This window comes from Enhydra lutris, unplaced genomic scaffold (assembly GCF_002288905.1).
Source record: "Enhydra lutris kenyoni isolate GAN:26980312 unplaced genomic scaffold, ASM228890v2 scaffoldscaffold90, whole genome shotgun sequence".
NCBI classification, from domain to species: domain Eukaryota; kingdom Metazoa; phylum Chordata; class Mammalia; order Carnivora; family Mustelidae; genus Enhydra; species Enhydra lutris.
The window spans coordinates 1,464,276-1,491,735 of record NW_019154174.1 but is presented as its reverse complement, the minus strand read 5'-3'; the positions used below and the strand labels follow the sequence as shown (position 1 = coordinate 1,491,735).

Sequence of the window (27,460 nt, the reverse complement as noted above, 5' to 3'; positions counted from 1 at the left end):
CAGGGGCTTTATCATGCCTTTGCTCTCTCCAGGAAGACTGACAGAGGACAGAAAGGCGTACAGGGAGATACTGATCATTCAGATATTTGAAAATAATCTTCCAAATTCTATGGAGACAGACAAAATGATCTGTAAACAACTGCATAACTATTAAGTCTATATACTTTATGACATGCAAAAACTTTCAGGCATAATGAAGCCTCTTGAATGATCAGTGTACTACATGGTTAGTCTTTATGGAACCTAAAATAAAACCTCACTATTTAAAATTAGAGAGGTTTGTTAAGTGCCATACCTTGGTTTCAGGGCATGTGGCTCATACCTGTCCTTGGTTAGGAACCGTTTCCCTGTCCCAATCCTATAAACCACCAGGCAGTGCTTTAGAAAAAACAAGATCTGCTCTATGGCCTGCAGTTAATAGTTTCCAAGTAGAACGACGGCTGGTGGTACTCGTCTAAACCGAAACCCCTGCTTCGTTGAAAATGCACTCCACTCATAATGAATAAGCATGTCAACAGAGATGAACACACTAGACTTTTAAATTACGTTTGCTGATGGCGATCTTTGGTGCCCCCAAGTGGTCATAAGTAATGTGCCATCTCAACAGGGAGACCTGTCCTGAGGGAAGGTGAAGACTGGGAAAAATTTTTTTCAGAACATATGGTTTAAAATGAGGATATCTGGGCAAGAGATGGTCCAGAAAAGAATGGCTCCTTTGCTGGACCTGAGCCAGACTGTGAGTTATTGCCAAGCCCCAAGGCCCAGGACACAATACCTCTTAGAGAAAGTAGGAATTATAATCCCTGATCATGAAAATTAAAATAAGCATAGATGTGATTTGTTTTAAAATTTCACATATAGAGTACCTGTCTGTATTCTTCTGTAATTTGCTTTTCCTCACTTAACACTATGGTTTTAAAGTGTTTTGTAGAGATCAGTGTGGTACAAAGATAATTCCTGCTTCATTTCCAAGGCTGGTCAACACCAAAAAGATATAGGTTGGCAAGGGGAGAAAGAGGAATAATGGCTTAAGGAGGGCATCATGTAATAAATTTATTATATTTTGTTACATTTTCCACTTTTCTCTTAATTCCAACTGTATACTATATAATCAACTGCTGTTCCAGAAATAAACCGTTTTTAAACATAAAAATATAAATTTTGCTTCTTAAAAGTGCATACACCTTGAATAATAAAACATACAAATAAATAACAGAAGTCAGTGACACATCTCATGCAGTTGTTTCTAAAATAATTTAAAAATGTACGGTACACTTTTCTTCCAGCCTCAAGAAAAGCCATCCCGCCTGCTGTATACAACTAAAGAAGAAAACGATACAGAAATCACTATGAACGGTGCACGAACAGTATCAAGGCATTCTGAGTTCAGTGACAGGGACATGCAGCTTTTAAGACAACTACAGAAATTCCAGTGTAGCACTGAAGCATTCGGGGAAGAAACTGTTTTTGTAATGGGGCTTGAATTCGATTTTAACCAGTGGTGAGAGGCACAGTTGGTGAGCAAAATGAGGGAACACAGACGCGTTTTTGGAAAGGCCAGCAGAGGACGGGAGCTTCAGAAAACCCTGGAACTGTCTTCCCATCTGGTACGAGGACGCTGGGTCACTGAGAATAGCACCTACAGGCAACTTCGCGCTGCAGATTCACCCCCACAAGGCCCCTCTGCTTCGAGGGGCTTTTCTACAGGGGGATTTCCAACTTGGATTTTCACTTAGATCTTCATTCCCTCGAAATGGTGGAAATACCAGGTAAGTTGTGTTTCTTTTCTTTTCTTTTTGTAGGCAGCATCCTGCTCCACAGGGTAAAACCACCTGAGCAGCACAGCAGACTACTCTGAAGATGTTGTACATGCCTTTAGCTCACCACAGATTAAAACTCGATTTCATTCGCCTCTCTAGGTAACATACTGCCAAATTTTTGGATGAGCATTATTTGACTTTTTGTAATTACATGGAAAAACACAGAGGGTTACCAAAAAACGACTCCAAATAAAATGCTTCACATTCATTTTTAAACTGAAAATAACTCCTGAAATGACACCGCGGAGAAGTAGAGAATGAGCTGACTAGGAAATCAGGTGACAGTGTGGAGTTTGCTACTGTAATTACTACAGAGACAGTCAGTCTATCAAAATCAGGAACAGGCTTTCCAAGGCCACGAGCGCTTTACTTCAGCATTTTCTAACTCAGAGTGCCTTCCCAGCTCCTCTGTGGGTCTGGCCCTGTGGTGGCATCCAGGGAAAAGGCTCTGGGAAGGATGCACACCACCCAGGGGACTGTCTGCTCTGGCCAACTGAAGACCATTGAATCCCACTAGACTCAAGTGTTGGGCCACCCACCAAACGCTCCAAACACCCAAATAGGGTCTCAAATCAGAGAGGCTCCCTTATTTCAAACAGGATGTTAAATCAGTGGTTCTCTTTTTTTCCCTTTCCTCTCCAATGAAACAAGAGTCTGAGTCACTCCTGAGTGCTTCACATGGCAGTGATTCTCACCACAGGGATGGTGTTTAGCACAGTGGTTCTCAATTCTGACTGCAAATTAGAAACCCCCAGGAGCTTTAATATGGATGGCAATTCCTGGGACCTTGCCCCTTCACGAGTTAGATCAAAATCTTGGGAGTGGGACCCAGGCATCTTTAAAAGTTCTCTAGATGATTCTAGTGAGTGCTGAGCATCAGAATCTCAGACGAGTCATTCAGAAGAGGCTTAAGAGAATCTTCAGGAGAGTATTCGTATGAGATCTGAAAAAGCCTTGCAAGCCTGCAATGGACCTCCCTTCCCTCCAAACTTGGGAAACACTTGTTTTGAATGCTTGTGAGATGGATCTAGAAACTAATCCACTGTAGTATGCTACCATAAATTCCATGAGCTTAGTCTTATTGTGACGAATGGCTGGGAAGCTCCAAAGCTTTCCGAAACAGCTCTACGTCTCTACAAAAGCATTTTAAAATTGTTAGCACTATTAGAAGCCACATTCAATCCTTGTGACCACAATAGAACCTTAGAAGATATAAAAAATTAAAATCTATAGAAAATGGCAGGTTGTTTTTTTTAGAACAAAATACTTTAGGAAAGTGTTCATGCTAAATACAGTATATAAACCCATGTGTGTTCAACATATCCAATTCCACTCCTGCTTGCAAAATACCATTTTACATACAATCTTGCCGACTTAAAAAAAAAAAAAAAAAAGCAAGCAGCAAAGAGAAACATTTGTAAGCAAAACAAGAAAACACATTCATGCCCTTCTGTACTGATGATTAAGCCACATGTAAAAAATTACAAATTCAAAAATAGAGCTCCATAATCCAAGAATTGCCTTTTTAAAAAATTTACACTTAGGGTAGTCTACATTTTATTAGTTATTTGCATAGGTGGTAAGAACATGCTTTCTGGGTTAGATGGAGGCCATGCAAAATCGTTTTCATTACTTGGGGGGAAAAAATGACTTGTCATGCTCAAATGGCAGCTGCAAAACAAACACTTTGAGAGTTGATCAAAAGGCAGTGTGAAACACTACGTGTTCATTTGAAGAAAGCATAGGATTTCCCCCTCAAAAATGTAGTCAGGTTTAACAGTAACGTTTCCTTTATGAAAGTAAAGACCGACAGTCTGCACCGCAGCAGCTACTCTGTTTGTGATATAGGCACTGGTTTGTCAGCCAAGTTTGTTCTTCTCAATTCCAAATAATACAAGTTCAACACGCCTCACAGAATATGTGTTTTATTGAAACTGTGCTTATGATTTGCATACTATCTCAAAAATCCAACCCAGAAACACTAATTATCTTGCCATCCAATAATTCCGATAACCTACGTACGAAACAACCGCTTCGGCTGTTCGGTTATTTGTCAGAATGAAATGTAACGTCAGATGTCAAGCTATTTTTTAGAAACACGTTTATTTGAAGTAAGTGAGCTCTGTTCCACAGCTCTTCTTTGCTCCATTCTTCCTAAAGGCTGACACTACCGCCTCCTTGACATACTGTCCCTAGTTTTTTCCGCGACAGTTACTTTAGAGAGATGGCAATTTGTCCCCGGCCCCCAATCCCCACATCTACTTTCATACACACGTGGATGACCAAATTCTAATGGAAAGTGACTTTGTAATGGATTTTCAACCCCTAAGTAGTAGAGACAGCTCAGTCTGAAAAAGTGGATGTTAAGAGTAAAATGTCTCTGAAGATGAAGAAGGGCACTTTTGGTTTCTGGAACAGGAGAGACTTGCTCAAGAGGACCACAGGCCTTGGCCAGTTCACCAGAATCCACTTGCTCTCTTTGTTCGGGGAGGGACCATCACTCCATTTAGGGTATCACTGGCATCCCCTGGCTCATCGGCTGGGCTCCCAGGGCTCCTCGGCTACAGCAAATTCGTGATGCTTTCCGCTTGCTTTTATGAGCAAAGCAGGCCCTCAACAAATGCTTGCAGAATGAATGAATGAATGAATGAGGAAAGAATGATTACAAGGGTTTAGGGCAGCTTCACAGAGAACTATAATATTTTACCAGACCACAAATACTCCCACATCCATGGCTATTGGTCCAGCGAGGTATTACTTCCTTTCAGTTAGGTTGCTTTTAGGATGGGAAAACACCAGGGCTGGGAGGTGATCTTGAAATGACATGAGCTCAAACGTTTCGTTGTGCTTCCACATTATACAAGGGATTGCAAAGGAATGATATAGCCTCAGTGCACTGGATGTTCACAGGAAAAGAAAGAAAAAATAGAAAGGTTTTTTAAAAGCAAAAAACATTAAAAAGCCACACTCCTGTCAGGGATTACTCTGTGCCTACCAGGAAATGACTGCTCTGGCCCACCTGGTTATCAACCAGAAACTCAGGCCCACCATCCCTGACAGATCATTTCTAACCCCAAAGCACAAATATGCTCAATGCGCCAAACATCACCAGGAAAATAAAAAACAAAGCAAACACCATGTCCCTAAGCTACTGAACAACTGAACTGAACCAAGTAATAATTTTCCCATAAGATCTTTCACACCTCAAAGACCACGTCCAAACTTTTGGGCAAATATCCTCTTCTGTGGCTTAAAGATGGTTCCTAGTCATTATGGATGAGATTTTCATTGTTTATCAAGAAAAAAAACAGAACAGCTTAAAGATGCCCAGACAATGCCGCAAGGCTTCCTTTTTTTTTTTTCATTTAAATATGAAAAAAAGAAGACTAAACCCCACAGACTTATAGTTTACAGATACTGAATTTTTTTTTCTAGTTCCCATGGAAAATTAAAAAGAAATCTGCAGAGTTGTTCTTTAGTTTGGTGTTTTTGGTTATTTTTTTTTTTTTTTGAAAAGAGTAGATATAATGGAAAATCCATTCCTGAAGGTCTCGAGAATAAAAATATTTGCCACTGTGAAAATTAAACTAGATTCTACTAATGCTTAACTGATAATAGCCACAGAAAAAGGTGTTATTAAACCCTTTGGGCAGACAAACTATAATTCTAAGGCTGTTTCAGAGCTTCGGATAGGAGATTTCAAATGACATCTACCTTTTTAAAAGAAAGACGAGAGGCTCAAATCAGACAAATATTCAACTCCTGATTGATGATCCCATACTTGGTGCATCCTTTCCAGGAAATAAAAGTGACACAGAAAAACCAGCAGTGGCTAAACACTGAGAGGGCTGTCAGTGTGCCCGAGGAAGCAGTGACAACACTGAGGGAGGGCAGCCAGTCGTCAACGGTCACACTACAACAGAGAGGAGAGGAGCGCTGCTTTGGGAGACCAGAAGCTGGTGCAGTGCAACGGGGACACCTAGTGAAGGGGTGAGTACAGGGTTGAGTGCACTGGGCAACAGGCTCATGTTCAGTGAACTTCACGGAGCACTATGGTAACTTCCACAAGGTGGAGTAGCTAATTCTTAAAAATTGCAAGGGTCTAAAATTCCAGCTACCCTCAGCAACAATGGCCTCCAGACTTGCAAGTTACCTGCTAACGCTCAAAGTAGCAGCAAAATAAAGTTAGAAACCTACTGGAAATATTTCCCAAGAGGTATTCATGGGGGAAGGCGGGATGGGGAGGGGAAAAAAAAAAGGCAGTACAGAATTCATAGCTATGCATGTGTATGTATTCTAATCACTTCACACACAGCAATACTGAAAAGGGAGGTTATAAATGGATTTGTGCACCAAGAGTTTAGGAAGAACTAGAAGGGTTTACAATTTTTTTTTTACAAGTTAGTATTTTAAACCATAAAAACTTAGCATGCTGTACTTCATAGCAAAGCGACAAATGCTACGCAAAGAGAATCAGGGTCATGACTCTCCTGACACTTAAAAAAAGAAATAGAAAAAAGTGCCAGGATACCTCCAGAAATCTCAAAGAACTATGTATCTTGCTTATCGGTGAGATTTTGGGGAGGTTCCCTTGTTTTCTGAACAAGAAATGCAATTCGCACTGACAACGCCAGATGGAACATGCTCCAATCCTGCTTCTGAGTTCTGGGCGAGAGGTGAGGTCTTAAGCACAGAGAAGAAGCGAGCGACTTACTGGAGAGCGGTCTGCCACTGACAAGCAGCATCAGAAGCGCACACGGAATACTTCGTCACACGCTGCTTCAACACACCATCGGCTGACGCTCAGCATTAAGCATCTTCTTTCCTCTCCAAGTTACAAGAAACACGGGCACGCGCACAGAGGGTAGCGTCGAGCTTTCAGCTTCCAACACACAAAAAAGCAACAGCAGGGAAGGAAAATGGTACAGATTCACGCATCTAGGTCAGAATCCACTTTTTTCCAGGACTCTTTCAAAGGTGTTAACTGCTCTACTACATTTCAAAATGCCAATGGCCATAGCTATAGCAAATTTAGAAGGAAAACAAAATTAATTAGTGACTGGCTCTCTGGCTGTCCTACGTGCCACCTCTTAGGACATATCTTAAGAATCAAGACAGCTTATAGTACACACATCTTTGCAGACATGAAGGTCTGAAAGACTTCAGTTCTGCCTCTAGAAATTTCTATCTGCGGCAGCTGGAGAAGCAACAGTCACTCACAGGCCACCTTCTTCGTCAACCCTTTTACTGATGTGCATCCACCCTAAACTGGCTGAGTATATACCTGAGAAACATTAGTGTGAAAATATTGCCCTTTACAGAGACTGGTAGATGGGGCCAAAGTGCAGAAGGTAAGTCTTCTCTCGGTTTGTTCGTTGTCAGCGTCACAGTTCTTAGAGCTCCTGGTGCCATACAACAATCAGCTGTGAGGACAAATCCTGCTCAGATGAAACCCAAGTCAAACAACCGATCCTTCTACAGCACACGCTAATGACAGCCTAACTGGTTCAGAGGTTTCCAAACCCTAATGCCCAACGGAAGTCATGAGAGTTCTCTGGAAAGAAATATGTACAATTGCTAAAGGGACCGCCCAGGGTCTCGTCTACAATTCTTCCAGTTAGCTTGGTATCAATGCTTTGCCTACGGCTGTTATTTGGTTCAATGGCAGAATAAGGCGACGCTTTTAACAATTTGCAGTTGAATTCTACACATACATATACACACACTCACACGCACATGCGCGAGCGCGCGCGCGCGCACACACACACACACACACACACCAGGCACGTGACCCAAAACATACAAAAGCATAGAGGGCTTTGGTGGGAGGGAAGGGTTCTAAATAAATAAACATCTTTACAGATAAAACACTTAGATTGCAGAAATATCACTGAGGTTTTGGAGAAGGCCGTGCAGAGGTTTGCATGCTAGAAGATAACTTTTTTGAGGATTTCTCAGCGGACTGCCTGCCACCAGGAGATGCCGGCACTCCAGGATCCGGCTGGGAAGACTTGGATTTGCGAGCAGAAAGCAGGGAATGTTTAGCAGAAGCAGGGTCCTTGGAGACAAGCTGCTCTCTTCCAGCTGCACTTGCATTGGGCTGCCGGGAACCTGGAGGCTGGTAGCCTTTCTCTGCTTCGTCATCCACGGCATTCTTACCAGCCGACTTGACAGAGCTCCCACCAGCCTTCTTGGAGAGTAAGGTTGTTTTGCCAAGGTCAGTCGACCGCCGGGTTTCCTTCTGTCTCAAGGCTGACTTGAAGAAGGACAGCCCCTTGTCTTCTGACTTGCTGTCCCTTTTCAGACCAGACTTCATGTTTGCATTGGGGGAACGCAGACTGGCCATGGAGGAGCTCCTGACGTGCTTTCCATCCCCTCGGCCCTCCCCCGCCCTGGCCTGGCTCACCCGAGGGGAGTTGGGTTTAGAGCTGGAGGTGACGCTGGCTCTGTCCGAAGCCAGGCTTTGCCTGGAGCCCTCTCTACTCAAGCTCCAGTCTGAAGTCCTGCTCTTCCCAGGAGGGAGGGGGCCCCTTGCAGCAGGGCCCGAGGATTTTTTGGCAGACGTGGAGGGAGCAGTGTAAGTGAGGGAGGAAGATGATTTCTGCCTCTGGGGTGAAGGAGATGACGTGGAGTCCTGGGGTTTGGAGGAGGACTCCTTTCTGGACTGGCCAGGAGCAGGGGAGGAATGCCGTCCACTGGCCCTGGAAGAAGAATCTGCTTTGCTTCGGGATCGGGAGGGCTTTATAGAAACTTTTACAGGAACGGGAGAAGAAGGGGATGTACTTGAAAGAGAGGATTCCTGGCTTGCCAAGACTGGTCTACCCTTCCGCAAGCTTCTGTCTGGCTCAGAAGTGCCTTTGGAGCTGGGGGATCTCTTGGCTGTGCTGTCTGGTTTCTTTGTGAGGGAGCCCGGGTGGCTTGTGGGTTTCACTTCTTTGACTGGAGAGCTGTCTACAGAATCGCTCTGATCCACATAAGCAATTTGGTTATTGTTATCAAATGGATCAGAGATGGGGGGCACATGATCCCCTTGTGCTGAGTTTTTGCTCTGTGTGTCTACAACACTGGAGTTCAATTTGCGGGTGTCTGATTCGTCTCTGAACACACCTTCCATGACAGCCAGAGGGGCCCGACCCACAGCCTTGTGCTCACGTCGGCTGTGAGTATCATTTGATTCCTGGTAACTGCTGGCAAGGTTCCTCAAGCTGCCAAAGCAAGAGATAGAGACCTTGTCATCCGCTGCCTCCCCGATCTTCTCCAAGGTGGAGGCAGAGGTGTGGATCGGAGAGTCCCCTGAGAACCGGGAGGGAGAACTGGAGCGCATCTGCAGCTTGGCGGACAGGGACCAAGAAGGTCTAATGCAATTGTCGTTAACGGCCAAGGGGCTGGTGACAGAAGATCTGGATGACAAGCTCTGACGCTGGACACTTCTCACGAATGGTCGAGTTGAGAAACCTCCTGAATGCAGCAGAGAGAATAGCATTAACCTAAACCAAAAACACGTCCCAGCAACACCTTAAGATATTGAAGATGGAAGGCAGGCAAGCCTGGTGGAATGACAAGAGTGTGACCATCACAGCCAGCATGTCTGGGGTCACAAAGGCAGCCACGTGACTTCCAACTTTTGTAAGCTCAATTCCCCTCTGTACAAAATAGGGACATTCTAACTCAAAAATCAGTGAAGGGTCTCTTTACTTCTTGCTGTACATCGGGGGTCAAGAGACTTAAAGGCTCAGACAGTTCATGCTCTAGGGTTTGTGGGCCAACCACTCAGCTCTGTCACTGCAGGATGAAAGCCACCACAGAAGACACATAAACCAATGGGTGTGGCTTTATTTACAAATAAAGACAGGGGCCATATTTCGCCCATAGGCAGTCTGCTCTAACTCACAGGATTACTATGAGAACTAAATAAAATCCTGAAAGTCTTATGCCCACCTGGCACTTCGCAGGCACTCAGTAAACGTGAGCTACTGATGTAGTTTCTTCATCTAAGGACAACCAGGACCCACAGAAGTCAAGTCGCTGCTCAAGATTACAGAGTCAGAGGCAGAGCAAACACCAGAACCACAAACCCTTGCCCCTGACTCAACACCACATGCAATCTGACTTGTGATTATTGACTAGCAGATCCGTGGAAAAAAACAGAGACAATATACTCCTAGCCTGAGTGACTTCAAACTTCTGAAGGGAATATCCATAATCAGAACAATATACTCCTGAGTGATTTCAAACTTCCGAAGAAAAAGTTCATAATTAGAACTACACACTTCTATTTTGAGTGCCTTAAAACTTCCTTCCAAAGAAAATATTCTAAATCAGACTCCGTGCATATTGGGTACTACAGCTGTGGTGTAAAACCTTCCAGATAAGATCCTCAGAGACAGGCTCTGCTCTGTGGGCACCACCCGGCCCCCTGGTGATGACGATGCTGAAGAGGATAGTGATTTCACCAACTACACTGTTTAAAAACTGACCGAGGGCAAACCAGCCTACTGTTAAAACAACAGTGAATTCTAAATTCAAAGACCACATTGAGAAAAACCTACCTAAACAAGCAAAGGTCCACTGGCTGGTTTTCCATAAAATGTCAGGAGCTTAGCGATTCCAGTTAAGTACTATTACTTTACAAATAAAGAGGTAACAAGCCAGAAGAGGGAGCGGGGCTGGAGTCGCAATGATGCAGACCTCCCCTGCCAGCCTCCTGCTGCTTCCCTCCACTTCACGTTCTCAGTTCTCACAATTACCCATCCCAAGACGCAGATTACAGCCACCAGCTGGCCTCAGATTACAGCCACCAGCTGGCCACCACCGGCTGGCCGCAGAAGGAGACTTGCTGCGACATGAGTCACTGTCCTCATTAGAGAAGCTGAGCTCACTCTCACCTCCTCCCAGCCTCAGTGCCTGGGCTGCCTGATCCCTCCCGCAACACCTGGGGTTCCTGTCAGAACTGAGGGTTCTGCTGCCATTACTCAAGCAGTCAGTGAAGGTTTAAAAAAAAGGGGAGGTCCATTTGTATTGTATTTCCCAAGTTTTTGTATTGCGACCATCTTCAGAATTCTTGAAAACTACCTTTATGCAAAGGCAAGAGTTTTTGCTCTAGATGCTTCTATACTTAAAAGAACATGCCACAAATTCCTCTAAAGGAAACGGAGGTAGAAAGGGGAGAAGTCAAGGGTCAGGTAGCCCTCACCGGAGCCAGCACCGTGACGCCTCCTTGCCAGGAGGCCCGGGGCAAATCACCACTTTGCAGAGTCCCCTTACAGCTTATTTTAAGGACTCTGAAAAGCACTTTGAAAGAAATGTATATATTATTGTACAGAGTTAGAGCTCCAGCCTCCACGCTAGACCTTAGAAGTGGAAAATAATGAAATGGGAGAAGAAAGTCATCCTAAAGTTTACAGAGGAAAAGTGAAGGACCAGGTTTATAGAAAATAGCACTTACGACTGTAACCTACAGCTACACAGCCCTTTTACCTTCTCCCAGTCTTCTTGGGCCTTAGTTCCTAAGCATGAGGTACACTGTGCATGTCTATGAGACACCATCATGGAAATGTGTCACAAAACCCATACCCACCATCATCTTCACTCCTCTCCCCAGCCATCTCCACCGACTCGGACAACGAGGCCAGGGAGGTACGTCTGGAGGAAGCTGCAGAGGTCACACTGGCTTGCTTGCTCCCCGGGAGTCGGCTCACCCAGTGTTCACACAAGGAAGAACTTGTGGAGCCTGCAGTAAAGGAAGCGGGCACTGAGGTCAGGTCAGAATCCCGGGCTGGCGGCTCGGTGCACACCTGCACAGAAGTGCGGCTGCCGGAGCTGGAAGCTGGCTGAGCCCATGCTGCTTGCCTGTTCCATTAAGATGAGAAGGAGGGCAGACTCGCACACGTTTATAGTACCGAAATGCAAGTGTAGGCATGGACACTTCATAATGCAAAGTGCAGGTCTTAAGTGCTGGCAATGGAATCATTCATACTCATTCTACAAATATTTATTAAGCACCTACTGCCAGGCACTGTTCTAAGCACACGGAAAAAATTCCCACACAGAGCAAATAAAAGTGGCATGCTCCGTTATCTACTTAGCCTCACTGCTTTGTGGAATAGTTAAGTCATTTTCACGATGTTAATATACAAACACACACACATACGCACATACCCAGGCTGCATGTCAGTCTCTTAGTGTCCATTCCAGGGATGCCCTAAAATATACTCCAGAGCAACAGATACTGCTCTTGAAATTGAGAACATGTCTTTAATAGACTTCGAGAGGATGTAATTTCCAAGCATATCTCAGGCTGTGGAAAGCACTGGGGGAAAGGACTAGAGCACTGGAGTTCCCACTCTCTTAATGGAGTGAGTGCCTACAGAGAGGCGGGTGTACTGAGTGGGGCTTGACCCCAGCAGGGGCTCACGCTGCTTCAGCTGTGCCCCCTTCCAGAGGCTTCGAACTTACCTCTCACAAGCTTCAGTCTGGGGCTAATACTCCCTAATGTGATCCCAGGTTACCATGTCCCCGTCCTCAGCCACAGTCTCTTAAACTCTGCATTAAGAAGCATGCATCGGGGCATCTGGGTGGCTCAGTGGGTTAAAGCCTCTGCCTTTGGCTCAGGTCATGTTCCCAGGGTCCTGGGATCGAGCCCCACATAGGCCTCTCTGCTCAGCAGGGAACCTGCTTTCCCCCTCTCCCTCTCTGCCTGCCTCTCCTCTACTTGTGATCTCTGTCAAATAAATAAAATCTATAAAAAACAAAAAAAAAAGAAGCATGCATCATCTTGTTTGGACTGTGTGGCTGTATCCAGACTAGACCCCATCCAGCTAAACTCAGCCCATCTAATAGGACTATAGCCTTTAACCCTTCTAACAGAACAGGCCAACCTCACAGGGAAAAATAACTCTTTCTAATGGCGCTTTACCTTTCCTAAAAGGCTCTAACGTTCACTTACCGAATGTGATGCACACAATGACCCCGTACGGCAGGCATTATTGGTATTCCCAGATTACAGGGGATTAAATATGTGGCTTAGATGGGATGTGCTCCAAGATGATGATTCAACCAAAACATGGCAAAGCCAAGACTCATTCTCTCTTTTAGAGTAGCATGCCATACTGTTTTTCCATCCATCCATTCATTCATTCATTAGCTCATACCACAAGCAAACATGGTGAGCTCACTTTGAGACAGGCTCTACCGCTTCCATGTGAACTCTGCTGGTTCACACGTTGCATCCCTGTTTTCTTGACTGCAATCATTTTGGTTTCTGGATTAAGTGTAAATGTGACAATTTATCCGATCAGCCCCACGGAGTCATGAGACCTTGTGGAGTTCTCTGGACCATTCATTACAATCTTCTGTTCTAGAAAAACCTGCCGAAGAATAAGTTGGCCTTACCTGCCACTGAGCTGTTGGCCGACCATGATGGAATAGCCGTCCGCCTCTGGTAGAAAAGGATGTACGCAGTCTGTGTGCAGACCTCATCTTCCGACAGCTGCTGCACGTCGCTGTCATCAAAGCAGTACCACAGGCCGTCCACAGAGTTCTTACAGTACGCTGCCAAAAAAGAGCCTGTCATCAGTACCAGGGGAGGAGGGCGCTAGCCCCTCCACTCTGCCCAAAGACACTTGTGTTTTGGCTCGCATCATTAATTCAAGAGCTTTTTAAGGCTGCATGTAATATGGTTAAAAAAAAAAATTTTAAATTGTCTATCACACTCAGGCAAAATGTTTCAGGGAATTCTAAACTATTCCAAATGGACAAAACTCTCTTTAATCTTAGAAAACACAATATACTCATTTATTTAAACCAGTGGGTCTCAACCTGGGACAATTCTGCTCCCCTAGGGACACCTGGCAATGAATGGAGACATTTTTGACTGTCACACTAGAGGGCAGGGTGCTATTGGCATTGAGTGGGTGACTGGGGATCCTGCTCAACATTCTACAATGCCCAGGACAGTCACCGCTGCAAGAATTATCCAGCCAAACTATCAAGAGTGCTAAGGCTGGAAAACCCTGATATAAGCATGTTATCACATTTTAATGTTTATTAGAGATAGAAAACAGAACTAGAAATAAGGATACTAACACTACCAGAAGCTAATATTTGTTTAGCACTTATTATGTGCCAAACTTCTCAGCTAATCCTATGAGATTTGTTCTATTATTATTACCATTTTACAGAAGCTCAAAAAGATTAACTGGTTTGCCCAAGGTCAAGCAGCTGGTGAGGGGCAGGGCCCAGCTCACAACAGATGAATCTAGTCCTAGATGTAATCTAGTGTAAGAAGAGCTTACACTTAAACCACCCCACCCTTCCTCCCTCAGGGGTAGCACAAACAGGGACCCAGAAGTCCCCTGGCAAACTAAGAACATTTGAGCTCATAAATGCATGCATGTTTCTCTCCAGTTCAAATTCTAAGCCTGAGATAGAAATAATGACCATTCAAGTACCAACAAAAGCAGATAAGAACTTAGTGTTCACGAAGCTATGTAATCTCAAAAGGATATATCAAGGGGTGTGATAAGCTTGATCCAGAGGGATACATTCTTAACAATCTTTCTACAAATACCCATTTATTGGAGTGAGAATGAATGAGTGTTAGAATATTTAACTGAACACTCCAGGAGCAGGGCATATAGTGTCCTAGAGCTCAGGAGTTCCCACTCCAGTGGCGCCAAAGAGTGACTCCCTTGTAGGCAACAGCCACGTTTGTCAGTATAGAACCTTAAGAAATGAAAGGGACCCGGGTGAGGAGGGGCTACATTGGACAAGTCCCCGAAAAGAAGATCAGAATAAGAATCTTTGATTGTGGGGAGGGAAGTCATGGATAGCTATGAACTGCTAGAACGAGAAGGGGAGAGAAGTGGAGAGAGAGGCAGCACAGGAGCTGGTAAAACAGCAACTGGCCAGTGGTGTCAGGTCAGACTTGATATAGAAATGACCCGGCTGGCGAGGTGGCTGCTCGTCTAGAGTGGGACACACACCCAAGACACGGTTACAGAGCAGCCCAGCACTTATGCTGCAGTGTTTCTCTTCAAGGTGGTCTGTTCTCAGTCACAGTAAGGCAACTAAGGCAGCAAGGCAAATCACTAATGGTTTCAGTGTATTTACAAAATAATTCTGCTTGCTTTTCTTCCTGGCACTAGCTTCTCAATTGTTCTCTAGACAAGTGCTACTCAAATTGTGGTTCATAGACTGGTCTCGGTCCATAAGATAAGCACCCAAACTGAGATTAGCATTTAATAGCAATCTGACGCTGTTGTGATATTCTTACTGTATTTTTACAAAGGCTGTTTCATGAAAAATTGGAAATTTTAAAAAAGAAAAAAGGCAGGTTCTTCATCAAGGAAGTCTGATCTAGAATTCATACACGAGTTAGCCATACACGTACTATGTAATTATAGCTAGAACTAGTGCAAAATAAAATTCTAATTAAAAACTTAAAAACATGTTATCTTGAATTCAACAACACTAAGGCATTTAAAATGTTCTCTAAACTAAAACCGTAAACTTTTATATATCAATCAGAAAAGCAGTGGTATAACCTAGGCATCACAAAGGGGAAATAATGCAGAAAGTGCCTAAGCTCTTCCTAGGTAACAACAGGTCCCGAGAGGCAGGCCTGCACCCTTCTAGCTCACTGGCGTAGTCACCAAGTTCATGTGAGGTCACCTGCCATAGGTCACAGAACGTGGAAGAGGTGTCTAGCTTCTAGCCCATGTTCCTGTCTCTAAACTATAGGACCTCCAAAGTACCTGTGGGTTTTCAGGTATTTTCCAAAGCCTACTCTATATAGAGAACAAAACAGGATAAAATCCAGTTCTGTCTTACTTTTTCTCAACAATTTCTTGCTAGAAAGTGCATTTTCTTGAGAAACAACATTATCAATGCAACGCACATTCTCTACCGACAGCAGGTTACTATCCCCACAGCTTCTCCTGTGCCTCCAGCACTCCGACCACATTCTCGGGGACCCCTGCCACGCCCACTATGCACATTTCCACCACAGAACCTACGACACATTACTGATCTTACATATCATCCGGCCCTATATCCCCCTATCCGATTACGCTCCTGGAAGACAGACTTAAGGCCTGCTCGTTTCTGATGCGTCTCTGCTGTGAGCCCATGGCAAGCTATATAGGATGTAGTCCATGAATGTTTACCTAAATAGAACCTACCAGTACAATCACGACAGTGTAAAATAATGGCCAAAACTTACAGAAAAACACTGCAAGAAATATTACCTACATACAAGGGACTCTATCATTCAGCTTTAAAAGGAAGGAGATTCCGACACATTTAGAACGTGGGTGAGTCTTACATGAACTAAGCTGGACACAAAAGGACAACTACTATATGGTTCCACTTACAGAAGGTTCCAGGAGTAATCAGATTCAGAGAGACAGGAAGACTGGTGGTAGCCAGGAGATGGGGGGAAGAAGGCAGATGAGAGTTGCTGTTTAATGTTTCCTTTTGGAAAGAAGAAAACGTCTCCAGACGGGTGGTGGTGAGGGCCGCACAACAACGTAAATGTACTTAGTGCCAATGAGCTGCACACTTCAAACGTGGTTCAAATGGTCAATTTTGATAGGTACGTTTATCGCTACTTTTTTAAAAAATGTTACCAACAGTTATTTCTGAGTGATGAGCCCATGGGTGATGATAATGTTCTTTCTCTCCCTCTCTCTAGTTTATAAATTTCAGATAATGAACAAAGTCACTTTTAAAAAATGAAGAATAAATTTAGCCTTGAAACAAAAAAAACTCTTCCAAGTCACTTTAAAGACTCTATGAAGCTGGTTCATATAATCACTCCAAATAAGCAAGAAGCTAGAATTTCAAGGAGGCGGAATGAAACCTTAAATGTGGAGCACAGGGGAGGTAACCACAGTGAGCCCTTGGTGGCCCAGACAGTGCTGTCTGTACGCACCACTCCCCAGTCAGGTCAGACAATTACTGGAGGATCCAACTCAGGAAAAGGAAGAATTTTCATTTATTTGCTCTTGGATAGAGATCCAGAGGATGAAACTGCCCTCAAAGTTGGCACACTGCCTACTGGAAGAGAAAGGGAGATTCTAAAGCAAAAGTAACCCTGTCAAAAGCAAAAGTTGTCTAAAGGAAGGGTCAGCATAGACACCCGGCCTCTCGCACTGCAGACCTGTGTAGTGCCCCCCTTGCATGGTGCCATGATGATTGCACACAGCATACAGATCATAGACGTAGTCCTCAGGGTCCCTCCCGAGTCCATAGGGCCGTCTCCATGGAGACCAATGGGATGGTAAACTCCAGCTGCTCTGACTTCTCTTAACCACATGAGGTGTCATATCCAGGCCAGTCAAGGGGAACTTGACCATGTTCTGAAGTTTCACACGCCTGTCTCCTTCCTGTTGCAAGAAGAAAAACAAGTTCTGATGATATTTTCATGCAAGTAGATGGGAGATCAGTTTTGTGTGGAATGTGGACCCTATCAGCTAGAGTGGTTTGAGTTACCTATCTGATGTTTCCCAAGGCACATACAAAATAGGGAAATTCACTAACAGTTTGAACTACCTGGAGAAACAGGTTGTAATACCACTAAAAGTAGAACAAGCCATGACCTACGTATAAGGGGTCATGAACCTCTGAGTCTCCATTTCCTTATCTGATACAGGGTTTTTAGGTTTTTTGACTTACAGAATGACATTATCAGGCAGTTCATCCTGATACCTCTGTCACAGAGGCATGCACAAGGGACGGAGTGATCATGTACGTGAGAGACGATGCACAATGCTGCCACAGAAGAGCGATGGATAAGCAGTATGCCCTTTTCCTCCCCACCTCTCCCAACAAGCACATTACTGCCTAACATTGACTTAATATATTCATTTAGGTGATAATCTTGGGTAATCTTTACTTTCTATTGAGGCCACTGGGAAATCCTCTGAAATCCAACCATTAGCTCAATGGCTGTTTTCTGAATGTTTCCTATCTATGGGAGCTTTAAGAAATTAACCAGCCACGGCTAACGCCCACCCCAAGGAACCAAGGATCTATTAAGAGAAGGAAAATGTTCATAAGAGAAAGGCAGGATGCACCCTAGATGGTCAGGAAGGTCAGACTAAAGAATCTGGACCTTGTTCGGCAATCAAGCACTGAGGCTTGAGGGAGGAGGGGACATCATCAGAACTGTGTGAGCAGTGCACAGGACGTGACATGAAGGAGCAGCTTAGGTTAGGAAATCAAGTAGAAGACAATGTGACTGCAACCAGCTAGGCAGTCTCACAGGTCTGCAGGGTGGGCTGACAGCACGAATGGGGAGAAGGGGACACACTCAGGAGACCATGTGGAGGCTCAGCCAAGCTCAAGAGGTGATTGGCTGTAGGGGAGGGCCAAGAAAGAAGTCAAAAGCAACACTGCAGTTTTGAGTCAGAGGTGTGTGCAGTGTGAGGACAGGCCTTCTAAAGAAAGAGAAAGTGAAGGAAGTTAGTGTGTGTGTGTGTGTGTGTGTGTGTGTGTGTGTGTGTGTGGAAGGGGCCAGAGAAGTCTGGGCTCTGAACATCACCAGCTTTCTACCTGTGGAAGAATGCATTTCTACCATGGAAGCATGCAGTTGGGACATTCCTTACTATTATAGGAGCCAAACCCCAAACCTTTCAGTGAAAGCCCAGCCCCAGGGATACTGTGCATGTCACCCCAGACACCTCCACTTCAACAGCAAGTCCTCAACATCTTCTGATTCTATTCCGGTCTTATCTTCATTGCCACTGCTCCATAGCAGCATCCCTCCCCTGGGCAGTTGCCATGGCTCCTTTCAGATCTCCCTAGCTTCATGGGTACAGCCTCACATTCTCTGCATGGCAGCCAGAATGGTCTCTTCAAATCACCAATTTGGTCATGTTGCTTCTCTGGTTATAACCCTTTATCAGAATCCCACTCTGCCTGCAAGGGTCTGCTTGGCCAGTTCCTGCACACCCCTTTGACCTCAACTCACAGCTTCCCCCACCCTCTGGAGCTTCAGCCAAACTGGCCTGCTTTCTGGCTCTGGCACGTGCTATCCGTGCCTAGGGCTCAGCGCACACTGCTCCCTCTGCCCCAGCGCGCCCACAGCCCTGCTGCCACCTCACCTGGGAGATGCCTCCTCCTAATCTTTAAGATACAAACCTTAAAGCTAGGCCTTAGGCACTTCGTAAACATTTACTTCCTCTTTACCTCTCCTACAACGGGGCCTCGGGAAATAGACAGCCTTTTTTTGAAAAACTGACTCAGAGTAATTCAGCTCAAAGCAGCTTTTCTTTGTATATATTTATGACTCATCTTCCCAACTATATGACAGCTCCCTGGGAGCAGGATGACACCCATTATTGGTGCAAAGAGAATTCTACCCACCCCAGAAAGGAGCTCTACTTTTTTTTTTTTCAATCCCAAAGTACAGTTACCAAATTTAAAATACAACATTCACAAATCAAAAGCAAGTCCTCAAAAACAAAGTAAAATATCTGCAGTATGAACTAAAATGTTTAGAAATTAAAGGGTTACAGGATGCTCCAATTTTGCTTTGGGTAAGAAGCAACTTTGGTAAAAAGAAACAGGGGGCAGATGTGTCTGTAACACCATGGACAGACACACTACATCAAAAAGGGACACCTGAAGAATCCCCATGCAGCCCACCGTAAGAAACGCCGTCACAGCTTTTCTCACTAGGACAGAGGATTTACCTACCTGTCGAAATCTCTTGAGATGTATAATAAGCACATCAGGCAGAGTCCAGAGGCTTAACGTAATGCTCCCCTGCTGCAGCTGCTTACAGTGCGGGCAACGCCAGGCGTCATCTGGGGCGAGCTGAAAACAAGCAGCACAAAACAACTTCCGTTAAGCAGCACTTAATGCAAGACTTTCTAGAGGAGACCGTGGCACTCCCTTCCTGGTCAGGGCAGGTGTGATTCAGAATCTCACTGGAAACCACGTATGATAGGGAGTCAATGGAAAAGCACAATCGCAAGAGGCACCTGGCCAGAGTGGCCCCCGAAGATTTGCTGAATACGTTATCTCTCAAAAAGGGATGACTGGGGCACCTGGGTGGCTCAGTGGGTTAAAGCCTCTGCCTTTGGCTCAGGTCATGATCCCAGGGTCCTAGGATCCAGCCCCGCATCGGGCTCTCTGCTCAGCAGGGAGCCTGCTTCCTCCTCTCTCTCTCTGCCTGCCTCTCCGCCTACTTGTGATCTCTGCCTGTCAAATAAAAAAAAAAAATCTTAAAAAAAAAAAAAAAAAAAAAAAAAAAAAAAAGGATGACTGAACAGGTAAATATTCCACCGAGGACGTTCAATGTCACAGAAGAACCTCAAATTCCACAAACTCCCAAACTCAACCTGTTGTCTTTCCATCAACACACTTCTTCCCCCTCTACGTCCTACCTCAGCGACCACCACTACCACCCACCAAAATTAGCATCCGTGGCAGGGGTGGGGGTGGGTATCGCAAGCCTTCAAACCCTTCGCTCTTCCTCTGATTCCACATCTATCTGAAGTAATTGTCCCCGCCACAGCTCACACCTGCCTCCTCTACTCCATTCCCACGGAGATGGCCTTAATTCCAAATCCTCACCCCTGCTCTTACCTGGACCTCTCCAAGTTTCCTAACCGCTCTCTCCACCCCAACAATGAAAAGCTCTGAAGAACGCCCCCACCTCCTGCTAGCAACAAGGTCTTTCTGAGGCTTCAAGTCCACGTGTGTCATCTCTCCAGGCGAGGCTTGCAGGATGCGGACACATTCAGTTAGAGGTGCCCATGCTGCACGTCTGGTGAGAGATTTCAATCCCCTCCCGAGTTCAGAAGATGCATGGGATTGAGGGCCACGAGAGTGATGAGGTAAAGAAACCACGGTATGGATGACAGTGCCCGCCGAGATGGAACAGACAGAAGTCAAGAACAGAATCTTGGGGAAATGCCTCTTTTTAAACAAAATACTAAAGCTGAGAAACCACCAGAGCCTGAGGATGTATAGTCAGAAAAATAGGCAAACCAGAAGCATTCTTTTTTATGCACACCAAGGAGAGAGAATGGCAAGATCCTGGAGAGACCGGATGGAGATGGAGCAAAGGCCACAGAACTGGGCAAACCAGGGGCCACCGAGAGTTTGCGAGGACGGTGTCAGAAGCGTAGTCAGATGCAGGGAGAGAAAGAGCTGAGACCACTACAGGGTAATGAAGCAGAAAGGAGGAGGAGAAGGAGAAAGGCAGGCCCGGTCACTGGAAAGGGAAACAGAATTGAGGAGATTTTTTTTTTTTTTTTTTCATGACAGGGATACCCAATCATGGTTGTAGGAAACATGGGGAGAAAAAGAAGTCTGGGTGGATGGAAGTGGCTCAGACACTTAGACCTGCAGGGACCTACACTGTCATCCAGTAAGTCTGCACCTCTCTATGACATAGTAATAGTCTCCAAATGTGGGCATCCAGCCCAGGCCTTGTGGTAAAGGGACAAGTTGTTGTTTATTTGTTTTGTTAACTTCTAATATAGATACTTACATAAGATACAGTAAGAATGTCCTGACAATGTCTAACAGCTATGACATTTTCTAAAATGTCTCTGATTTCTGCACTTTTCTTCTTGTAAACTGCTACAAAGAGCTCCTGGCCCTGCAGATCATATTCGGAGCACCGCCGGTCCAGCTAACTCTGCTCAGCAAGCGAAGGCCAGCCATCTCAGCGGGGAGCTGTTTTGTTTTCAGATGGTCAGAGAGTCCTTTCTCATATTAAGACAAATACATTCTCCCTTGTGTTTCCAATCTTTAAGTTCTGCTTTTTAGATAGAATTCAGTCCAATCCCTCATCCACAGACAGTCCTTGAAGTACCTAAAAATAACTATCAGGTCCCCACTTAAGTCCGCCTCTATCAAAAGATATTCAGCGCATTATAGTTTGCAGATGCACCACCTCCTAGCCGCTCTCTCATGCCCCGGTTTGTCACTCTTTTAACCATGAACATTTAAGGTAATGAAAAGAGCAGCGCTGTCACCATCTGAGTTCTGGGCACGGGTTTAAAAGTTATCCATGGGGCGCCTGGGTGGCTCAGTCGTTAGGCGTCTGCCTTCGGCTCAGGTCATGATCCCAGGATCCTGGGATCGGGCCCCACATCCGGCTCCCTGCCCGGCGGGAGGCCTGCTTCTCCCACTCCCACTCTCCTTGCTTGTGTTCCCTTTCTCACTGTGTCTCTCTCTGTCAAATAAATAAATAAAATCTTTAAAAAAATAAAAAATTAAAGTATCCTTAAGGCAGCTGATTGGCTGACACGTGACACTGAGAACCAATACTGAGCTTCCAGACAACTACACCCAAAGTTACTGCCTCATGGCCTGCTGCTAAGTCTCCTTGTCTCCTCCTCTGTACCTGTACTGTTATTTTTGGACCTGATAACTGAACTGCCCCAGTTATACTCATTTATTCATTCATTCTTATGTACTTACCACATGCTTTCTCTGTGCCAGGCACTGCTTATAGATGCTACGGATATACAGATGCTAGGTTATGCTAGGACAGATTCCCACAACTCTCTTCCTCAGGTCTGTGTTCCAGCCACACTGGCCTCATTCCTGTTTCTCAACCACATCCAGTTGCTTCCTTGATTTACTTATTTATCCCCACTAGACTATAAACAGCCCAAAGACAGAAACACCACCTGGCCCAGTCCCTATTATATCCCCAGTACCATGCGTAGCACCTAACACATAGTATGTACTCAGTAAACATTTATTGAACGAATGAATCTCTACTAAAATGTATCTTGCCAGCTTGAACTCATCCTTCTAGATCAGTGAGATGTTTTGTGGAATACCAACGTTGTCATCTAGAAGATCTGATCAGTTTTAAGCTCTGTGCCATTCTCAAACATCTCCAAAATTAAAAAGAGGGGGGAAAAAAAACCCACAAATAGGACAAAGTTCCAAACAGAGTCTACTATCAACCCATTTTAAAGCCAACTAACTGGGGCACCTGGGTGGCTCAGTCAGTTAAGCATCTGCCTTCAACTCAGGTCATGATCCCCAGGTGCTGGGATCAAACCCCACATCAGGCGCCCTGCACAGCAGGGGGTCTGCTTCTCCCTCTCCTCTCCTCCCTGCTGTGTTCTCTCTCTCAAATAAATATGTAAAATCTAAAAAATTTTTTTAAAAATTAAAAAAAATAAAGCCAGGACGCCTAGTTGGCTCAGTGGGTTAAGCCTCTGCCTTCGGCTCAGGTCATGATCTCAGGGTCCTGGGATCGAGTCCCGCATCAGGCTCTCTGCTCAGCAGGGAGCCTGCTTCTCTCCCCCCCCTCTCTCTCTGCCTGCTTCTCTGCCTACTTGTGATCTCTGTCCATGAATAAATTAAAAAAAAAAAAGTCTTTAAAAATAAAAAAATAAAAAATAAATAAAGCCAACTAACTATTTTATAATTAGGCCCCACACTGAAAAAGAAAAAATAGGTCTTATTAAAAAAAACTATTATTAAAGGAACTGCTATGAAGAGCTTGGGGGAAAAAGACTCTGTGAGAATATTAAAAGTATTCTCAAATATTTAAAGGATAGACAAGTGGAAGAAAAGTAAGACCTGTCCTCAAATATCCTTAACAAACTCAGGAGAGAGAACGCCTGTTGGCTACAGTAACCTGGGGCCCATTTCAGGGCAGCCTCCGTGACCATCAGAGACATCTAGAGAGGAAATGGTGTGTCTCTTGAGTAGAGACTAATGCCTCATAACTAAGGTATCCAAACAGTGGCTGGACAATCACCTATTTGCAATTAGGTAAAAGAACTCAACCTTTAGAATAAAGGAGTTTTAAAGTTCCCTCCGGCCCTAAAATTTCAGGGTTCACTACATACAACAGTGAGCAATAACAATTAGTCAAAATTATGATCCTAAACATCAACTCAAGATTAGATGAACGCCAAGTACTCTAGTCAAGGTGCATAAACCTAAAGAGTTTTAAACCACACAGGCCTTGGCCCCATCCACAGAGACTTATTTATCCATGTAACTGTCCACTCTTCCATTCAAATATTCACTGAGTCCCCGCTATCTGCCAAGCACTGTGTTGAGCGGTCCAAAGCATGCTGTTTGATAGAACTTTCCGTGTATACCCACTGCAGCTAAGGAACTGAATTTTTAATTTTACTTCATTTTCATTAATTTAGTTTAAATTTAAATAGGTTCTAGCACCTATGTTCTTAGCACCAAAAAATTAAGAATCACTATTCTGGTTAATAGGGCAAATGATTCAAAATCTCTGAATCAAGGGGCGCCTGGGTGGCTCAGTTGGTTAAATGTCTGCCATCGCCTCAGGTCGTGATCCCATGGTCCTGGGACTGAGCCCTGCATTGGGCTCCCTGCTCAGTGGAGAGTCTGCGTCTCCCTCTCCCTCTGCCCCCCACCCACTTGTGCTCTCTCTCTCATGTGCGTGCTCTCTCTCGCTCTCAATAAAGTCTTAAGAATAAATAGACAAAATCTCTAAATCGAAACAAAAAAATGTACTATTGTTAAAAAGGGAAAATATTAACTATGAAGGTTCACTTCTAGAGCATTTCAATCAGTCAAAATTTTCTAGTAATCTAAACTACTCTGTTAAAGTCCTAAAAGAGACAGCACTTAGATGCCCATCAAGTGTGCAGAACTTACATGACTACAGAATGTCTGGGGACTTTTCTGGGGCATTACCTTCTCTCGTGTCATCCCGCCCCATCACCCCCGCCCCCTCCCCACCCAAGAAGCGCTGCCAGGAGCTTACCCGCTCCTCTTTGGTGTAGAGCTGGAAACACTGGGATAAAGTGCAAGTCTGAGGCTGATGATGACGCTCCCTCTGCAGACGGACGCTTTCTGCATCAGGAATATATTCATCTTCAGTATTTACAAACAGGCTGCAATGAGGGAGGGGGTGGGTAATTATTAGAGAATGTCTTGCAAAAACTGACCTCAAAACTGCAGCTTCACAATGTGACTGTAAATTTATAACCAAAAAGAACCAATGTGTAATGAAAGCAAACAGGTTACCCAACTGGTCATCCAACTTCTCTATGTTTCAAAATATGCTTGAAAAGCTCTGTATCTATAAAGATATTTTCAAGAAATAACTTGGGAGTTGGTTATCATGGGAGTGGCCATGAACTATTAATTCATATATTCTTGTCGTGCGTATCTAAGGGCATCTGACACAATTTACAAGAGTTAATGGGCCTATAGTAAAAATTAAAGGGGCAGCTGGGGGGCGCAGTCAGTTAAGCATCCCACTCTTGATTTCAGCTCAGGTCATGATCTCTGGGTTGTGGGATTAACTCCTGAGTTAGGCTCCTTGCCCAGCGTGGATTAAGATTGTCTCTTTCTCTCTCCCTCTCCTCCCCTCCCTAACCCCTCCTTGAGCGTGCTCTCTCTAAAAGTTTTAAAAAAGTAATTGGCCCTGTAGAGTAATGAATAAATAGTTCTGTCTGACAGCATCCAACAAATACTCTGAGGTTTTTGAGATCCAGACAACTGGTTAAATAAAGGATTAGCAGTCCACTTGGATACTTAAAGAGAGATTTGTTTTAGCTAATCTGAAAGATCAAAGGGATGCTATTAAAATGATCATTAAAACAATGATTCTATAAGCACTAGGTAAAAAAAAAAAAAAAATACTCACAAATCTTTTGTTTCCTTGTCCCATTCTACCACTAACTTCACATGAGCGGTGCCACCTGGTCCACAAGATTTTAATGCCCTAGAGCACAGAGATGGAAGTCACATATTATGTTCTAAAGAAATGATTTTACTTATTTGATTATGTCCTATTTGAAATTCAATATCATAAACTGCGATTACTGCGATTACTGAAAATCTTCACCATCGTTCCTTATCAGAAAAAGTTTCTAGTGAGACCATTATGACCTCGTATCTAGAATAACTAGGTTACAATTGGACTGAAAAATCCTTAAATTAAAATATCCAGTATAGGGGCGCCTGGGTGGCTCGGTGGGTTAAGCCTCTGCCTTCGGCTCAGGTCATGATCTGAGGGTCATGGGATCGAGCCCCACATTGGACTCTCTGCTCAGCAGGGAGCCTGCTTAACCCCCCGCCCCGCCTGCTCTCTTACTACTTGTGATCTCTCTGTCCAATAAATTTAAAAAAATCTTTAAATAAAAATGTCCAATATAGACATAAAGAGATTGGAAGAAATTAGTCTCATGTTATAAGGCTGTCCACAATCACTTTTAGATATTCTTTATGACCTTTCTAATTTTTTGTCTCATTTCTCACTAACCCAGATAGAGACCAGATAATAGTTCCTCTGGAAACAAAGTCTGCTCCTGCATCTCTCCTTCTCCCCCATAAACCAAGCACAGAGGCAGCAGAATGAAGTGACAGTCTACTGAGGGAGAGGAGGGACAGAAAGAAGGCTCAAAGGAATGGAATGATCAACAGAGGGCACCACACATGCAAAGGCACACATGAAGCTGTGCCACATGTTCCAGCAATCCTCGTGCTCTGATACTACTGAAAGTCTAAGATGGGAGGAGGAGAAGAGCGGGGCCTGACAAAGTGGGAAGTAGCAGGGTTCAAACTGTGTAGAGCTTCATACACTGTGGAAGTCAGACTTTATCTTTTAGGCTATAGGTTTCCATTTAAGATTTCCAGGAGGAGAGTGGCATGACGAGAATTCTACTTTGGGTAAGTTCCATCCTGACTGAATATTAAAGTGTAATTTAGCTATAGTCCTGGGACATATAATAATTTGATTTCCTGACAGGACTACTCCAGGCTTCTCTGATTTCAAAAAATATCATATATATCATACTCAAGTATGAATGAAAAGTAAAATAAGTAGACTTAATTTCTAAACAAGCCTAAAGAGCCTACCACACTGAGGTAGAAATGATACCAGACATCACTAGAAATTACATAGGAGCATTACTAAAATTCTACAAGGTGACCGATTGATTTTTACCTTTCTACTGTTGGGTGGCACAGCGGCTGCTCCTCCTGGGGCAACAAGTATGTTATCCCCACAACACTGACAACACGCAAACTGAATGGACACACCTGCGTCAAACAATAAAGGAAAATGTGGCTGAACTGCTCTTCAAGGGCATGTGCGTCACAGTGGTCACAGTGGCGTTTCCAAAACTGATTAGACAGACAACAAACGGTTTTGCAAAATGCTTCTCTCTGATATTGTTAGGTTGTTGAGTCACTCTTACACACTTTAAAGATGATGTACCTAAATGCAATTTACATAGCAAATATGTTATGCAAGACAAGTAATATGTTGCTTTAGGCTGAACCTTAACTGAATATAAGTCCTCCAGGAATACCTTCATATAATAATCCTAATTTTGAAAATATACAGAGAGCTGTTCTACAAAATCTCTCAAAGCTGATCATGTACTAATCTTTATTAAATAAATATATATTATAAAGAAATACCTAGCAATTCAAAGAAATTCTTGCAGTGGCCAGGAACTGAGGGGTAAATTCTTAGTCTTGAAAATGTGAACACAGCTGACTTTACCAAACAGCTTTCCACCAGGGCTCCTCAACATCCCAGCTCAGCACCTGGTCTTCCCTAAGTGCAGAGGTCCGAAATTCAAATTTCACCGCAGTGACTGTTTCTTCACTTGGGTACACACGCATGCTATGCTGGAGTGTCAAAATGCTTA

At 44.3% G+C, this 27,460-nt stretch overlaps 1 protein-coding gene across 1 annotated transcript in view; it reads right to left on the bottom strand.

The window, feature by feature from the left end:
• Positions 1-7,579: 7,579 nt before the first annotated feature.
• The window catches only part of LOC111162281 (ubiquitin specific peptidase 31), a 59,694-nt gene continuing 39,813 nt past the window's right edge, over positions 7,580-27,460 (bottom strand). Inside the window, exons 9-16 of the mRNA XM_022526580.1 lie at positions 26,749-26,843; positions 25,447-25,524; positions 24,559-24,688; positions 19,521-19,640; positions 16,981-17,206; positions 13,212-13,370; positions 11,398-11,550; positions 7,580-9,278 (exon numbers count right to left, since the gene is read on the bottom strand). Of these exons, the coding sequence (XP_022382288.1) occupies positions 7,708-9,278; positions 11,398-11,550; positions 13,212-13,370; positions 16,981-17,206; positions 19,521-19,640; positions 24,559-24,688; positions 25,447-25,524; positions 26,749-26,843 (2,532 nt within the window). The 3' untranslated portion in view covers positions 7,580-7,707. The remainder of the gene's footprint in view (positions 9,279-11,397; positions 11,551-13,211; positions 13,371-16,980; positions 17,207-19,520; positions 19,641-24,558; positions 24,689-25,446; positions 25,525-26,748; positions 26,844-27,460) is intronic.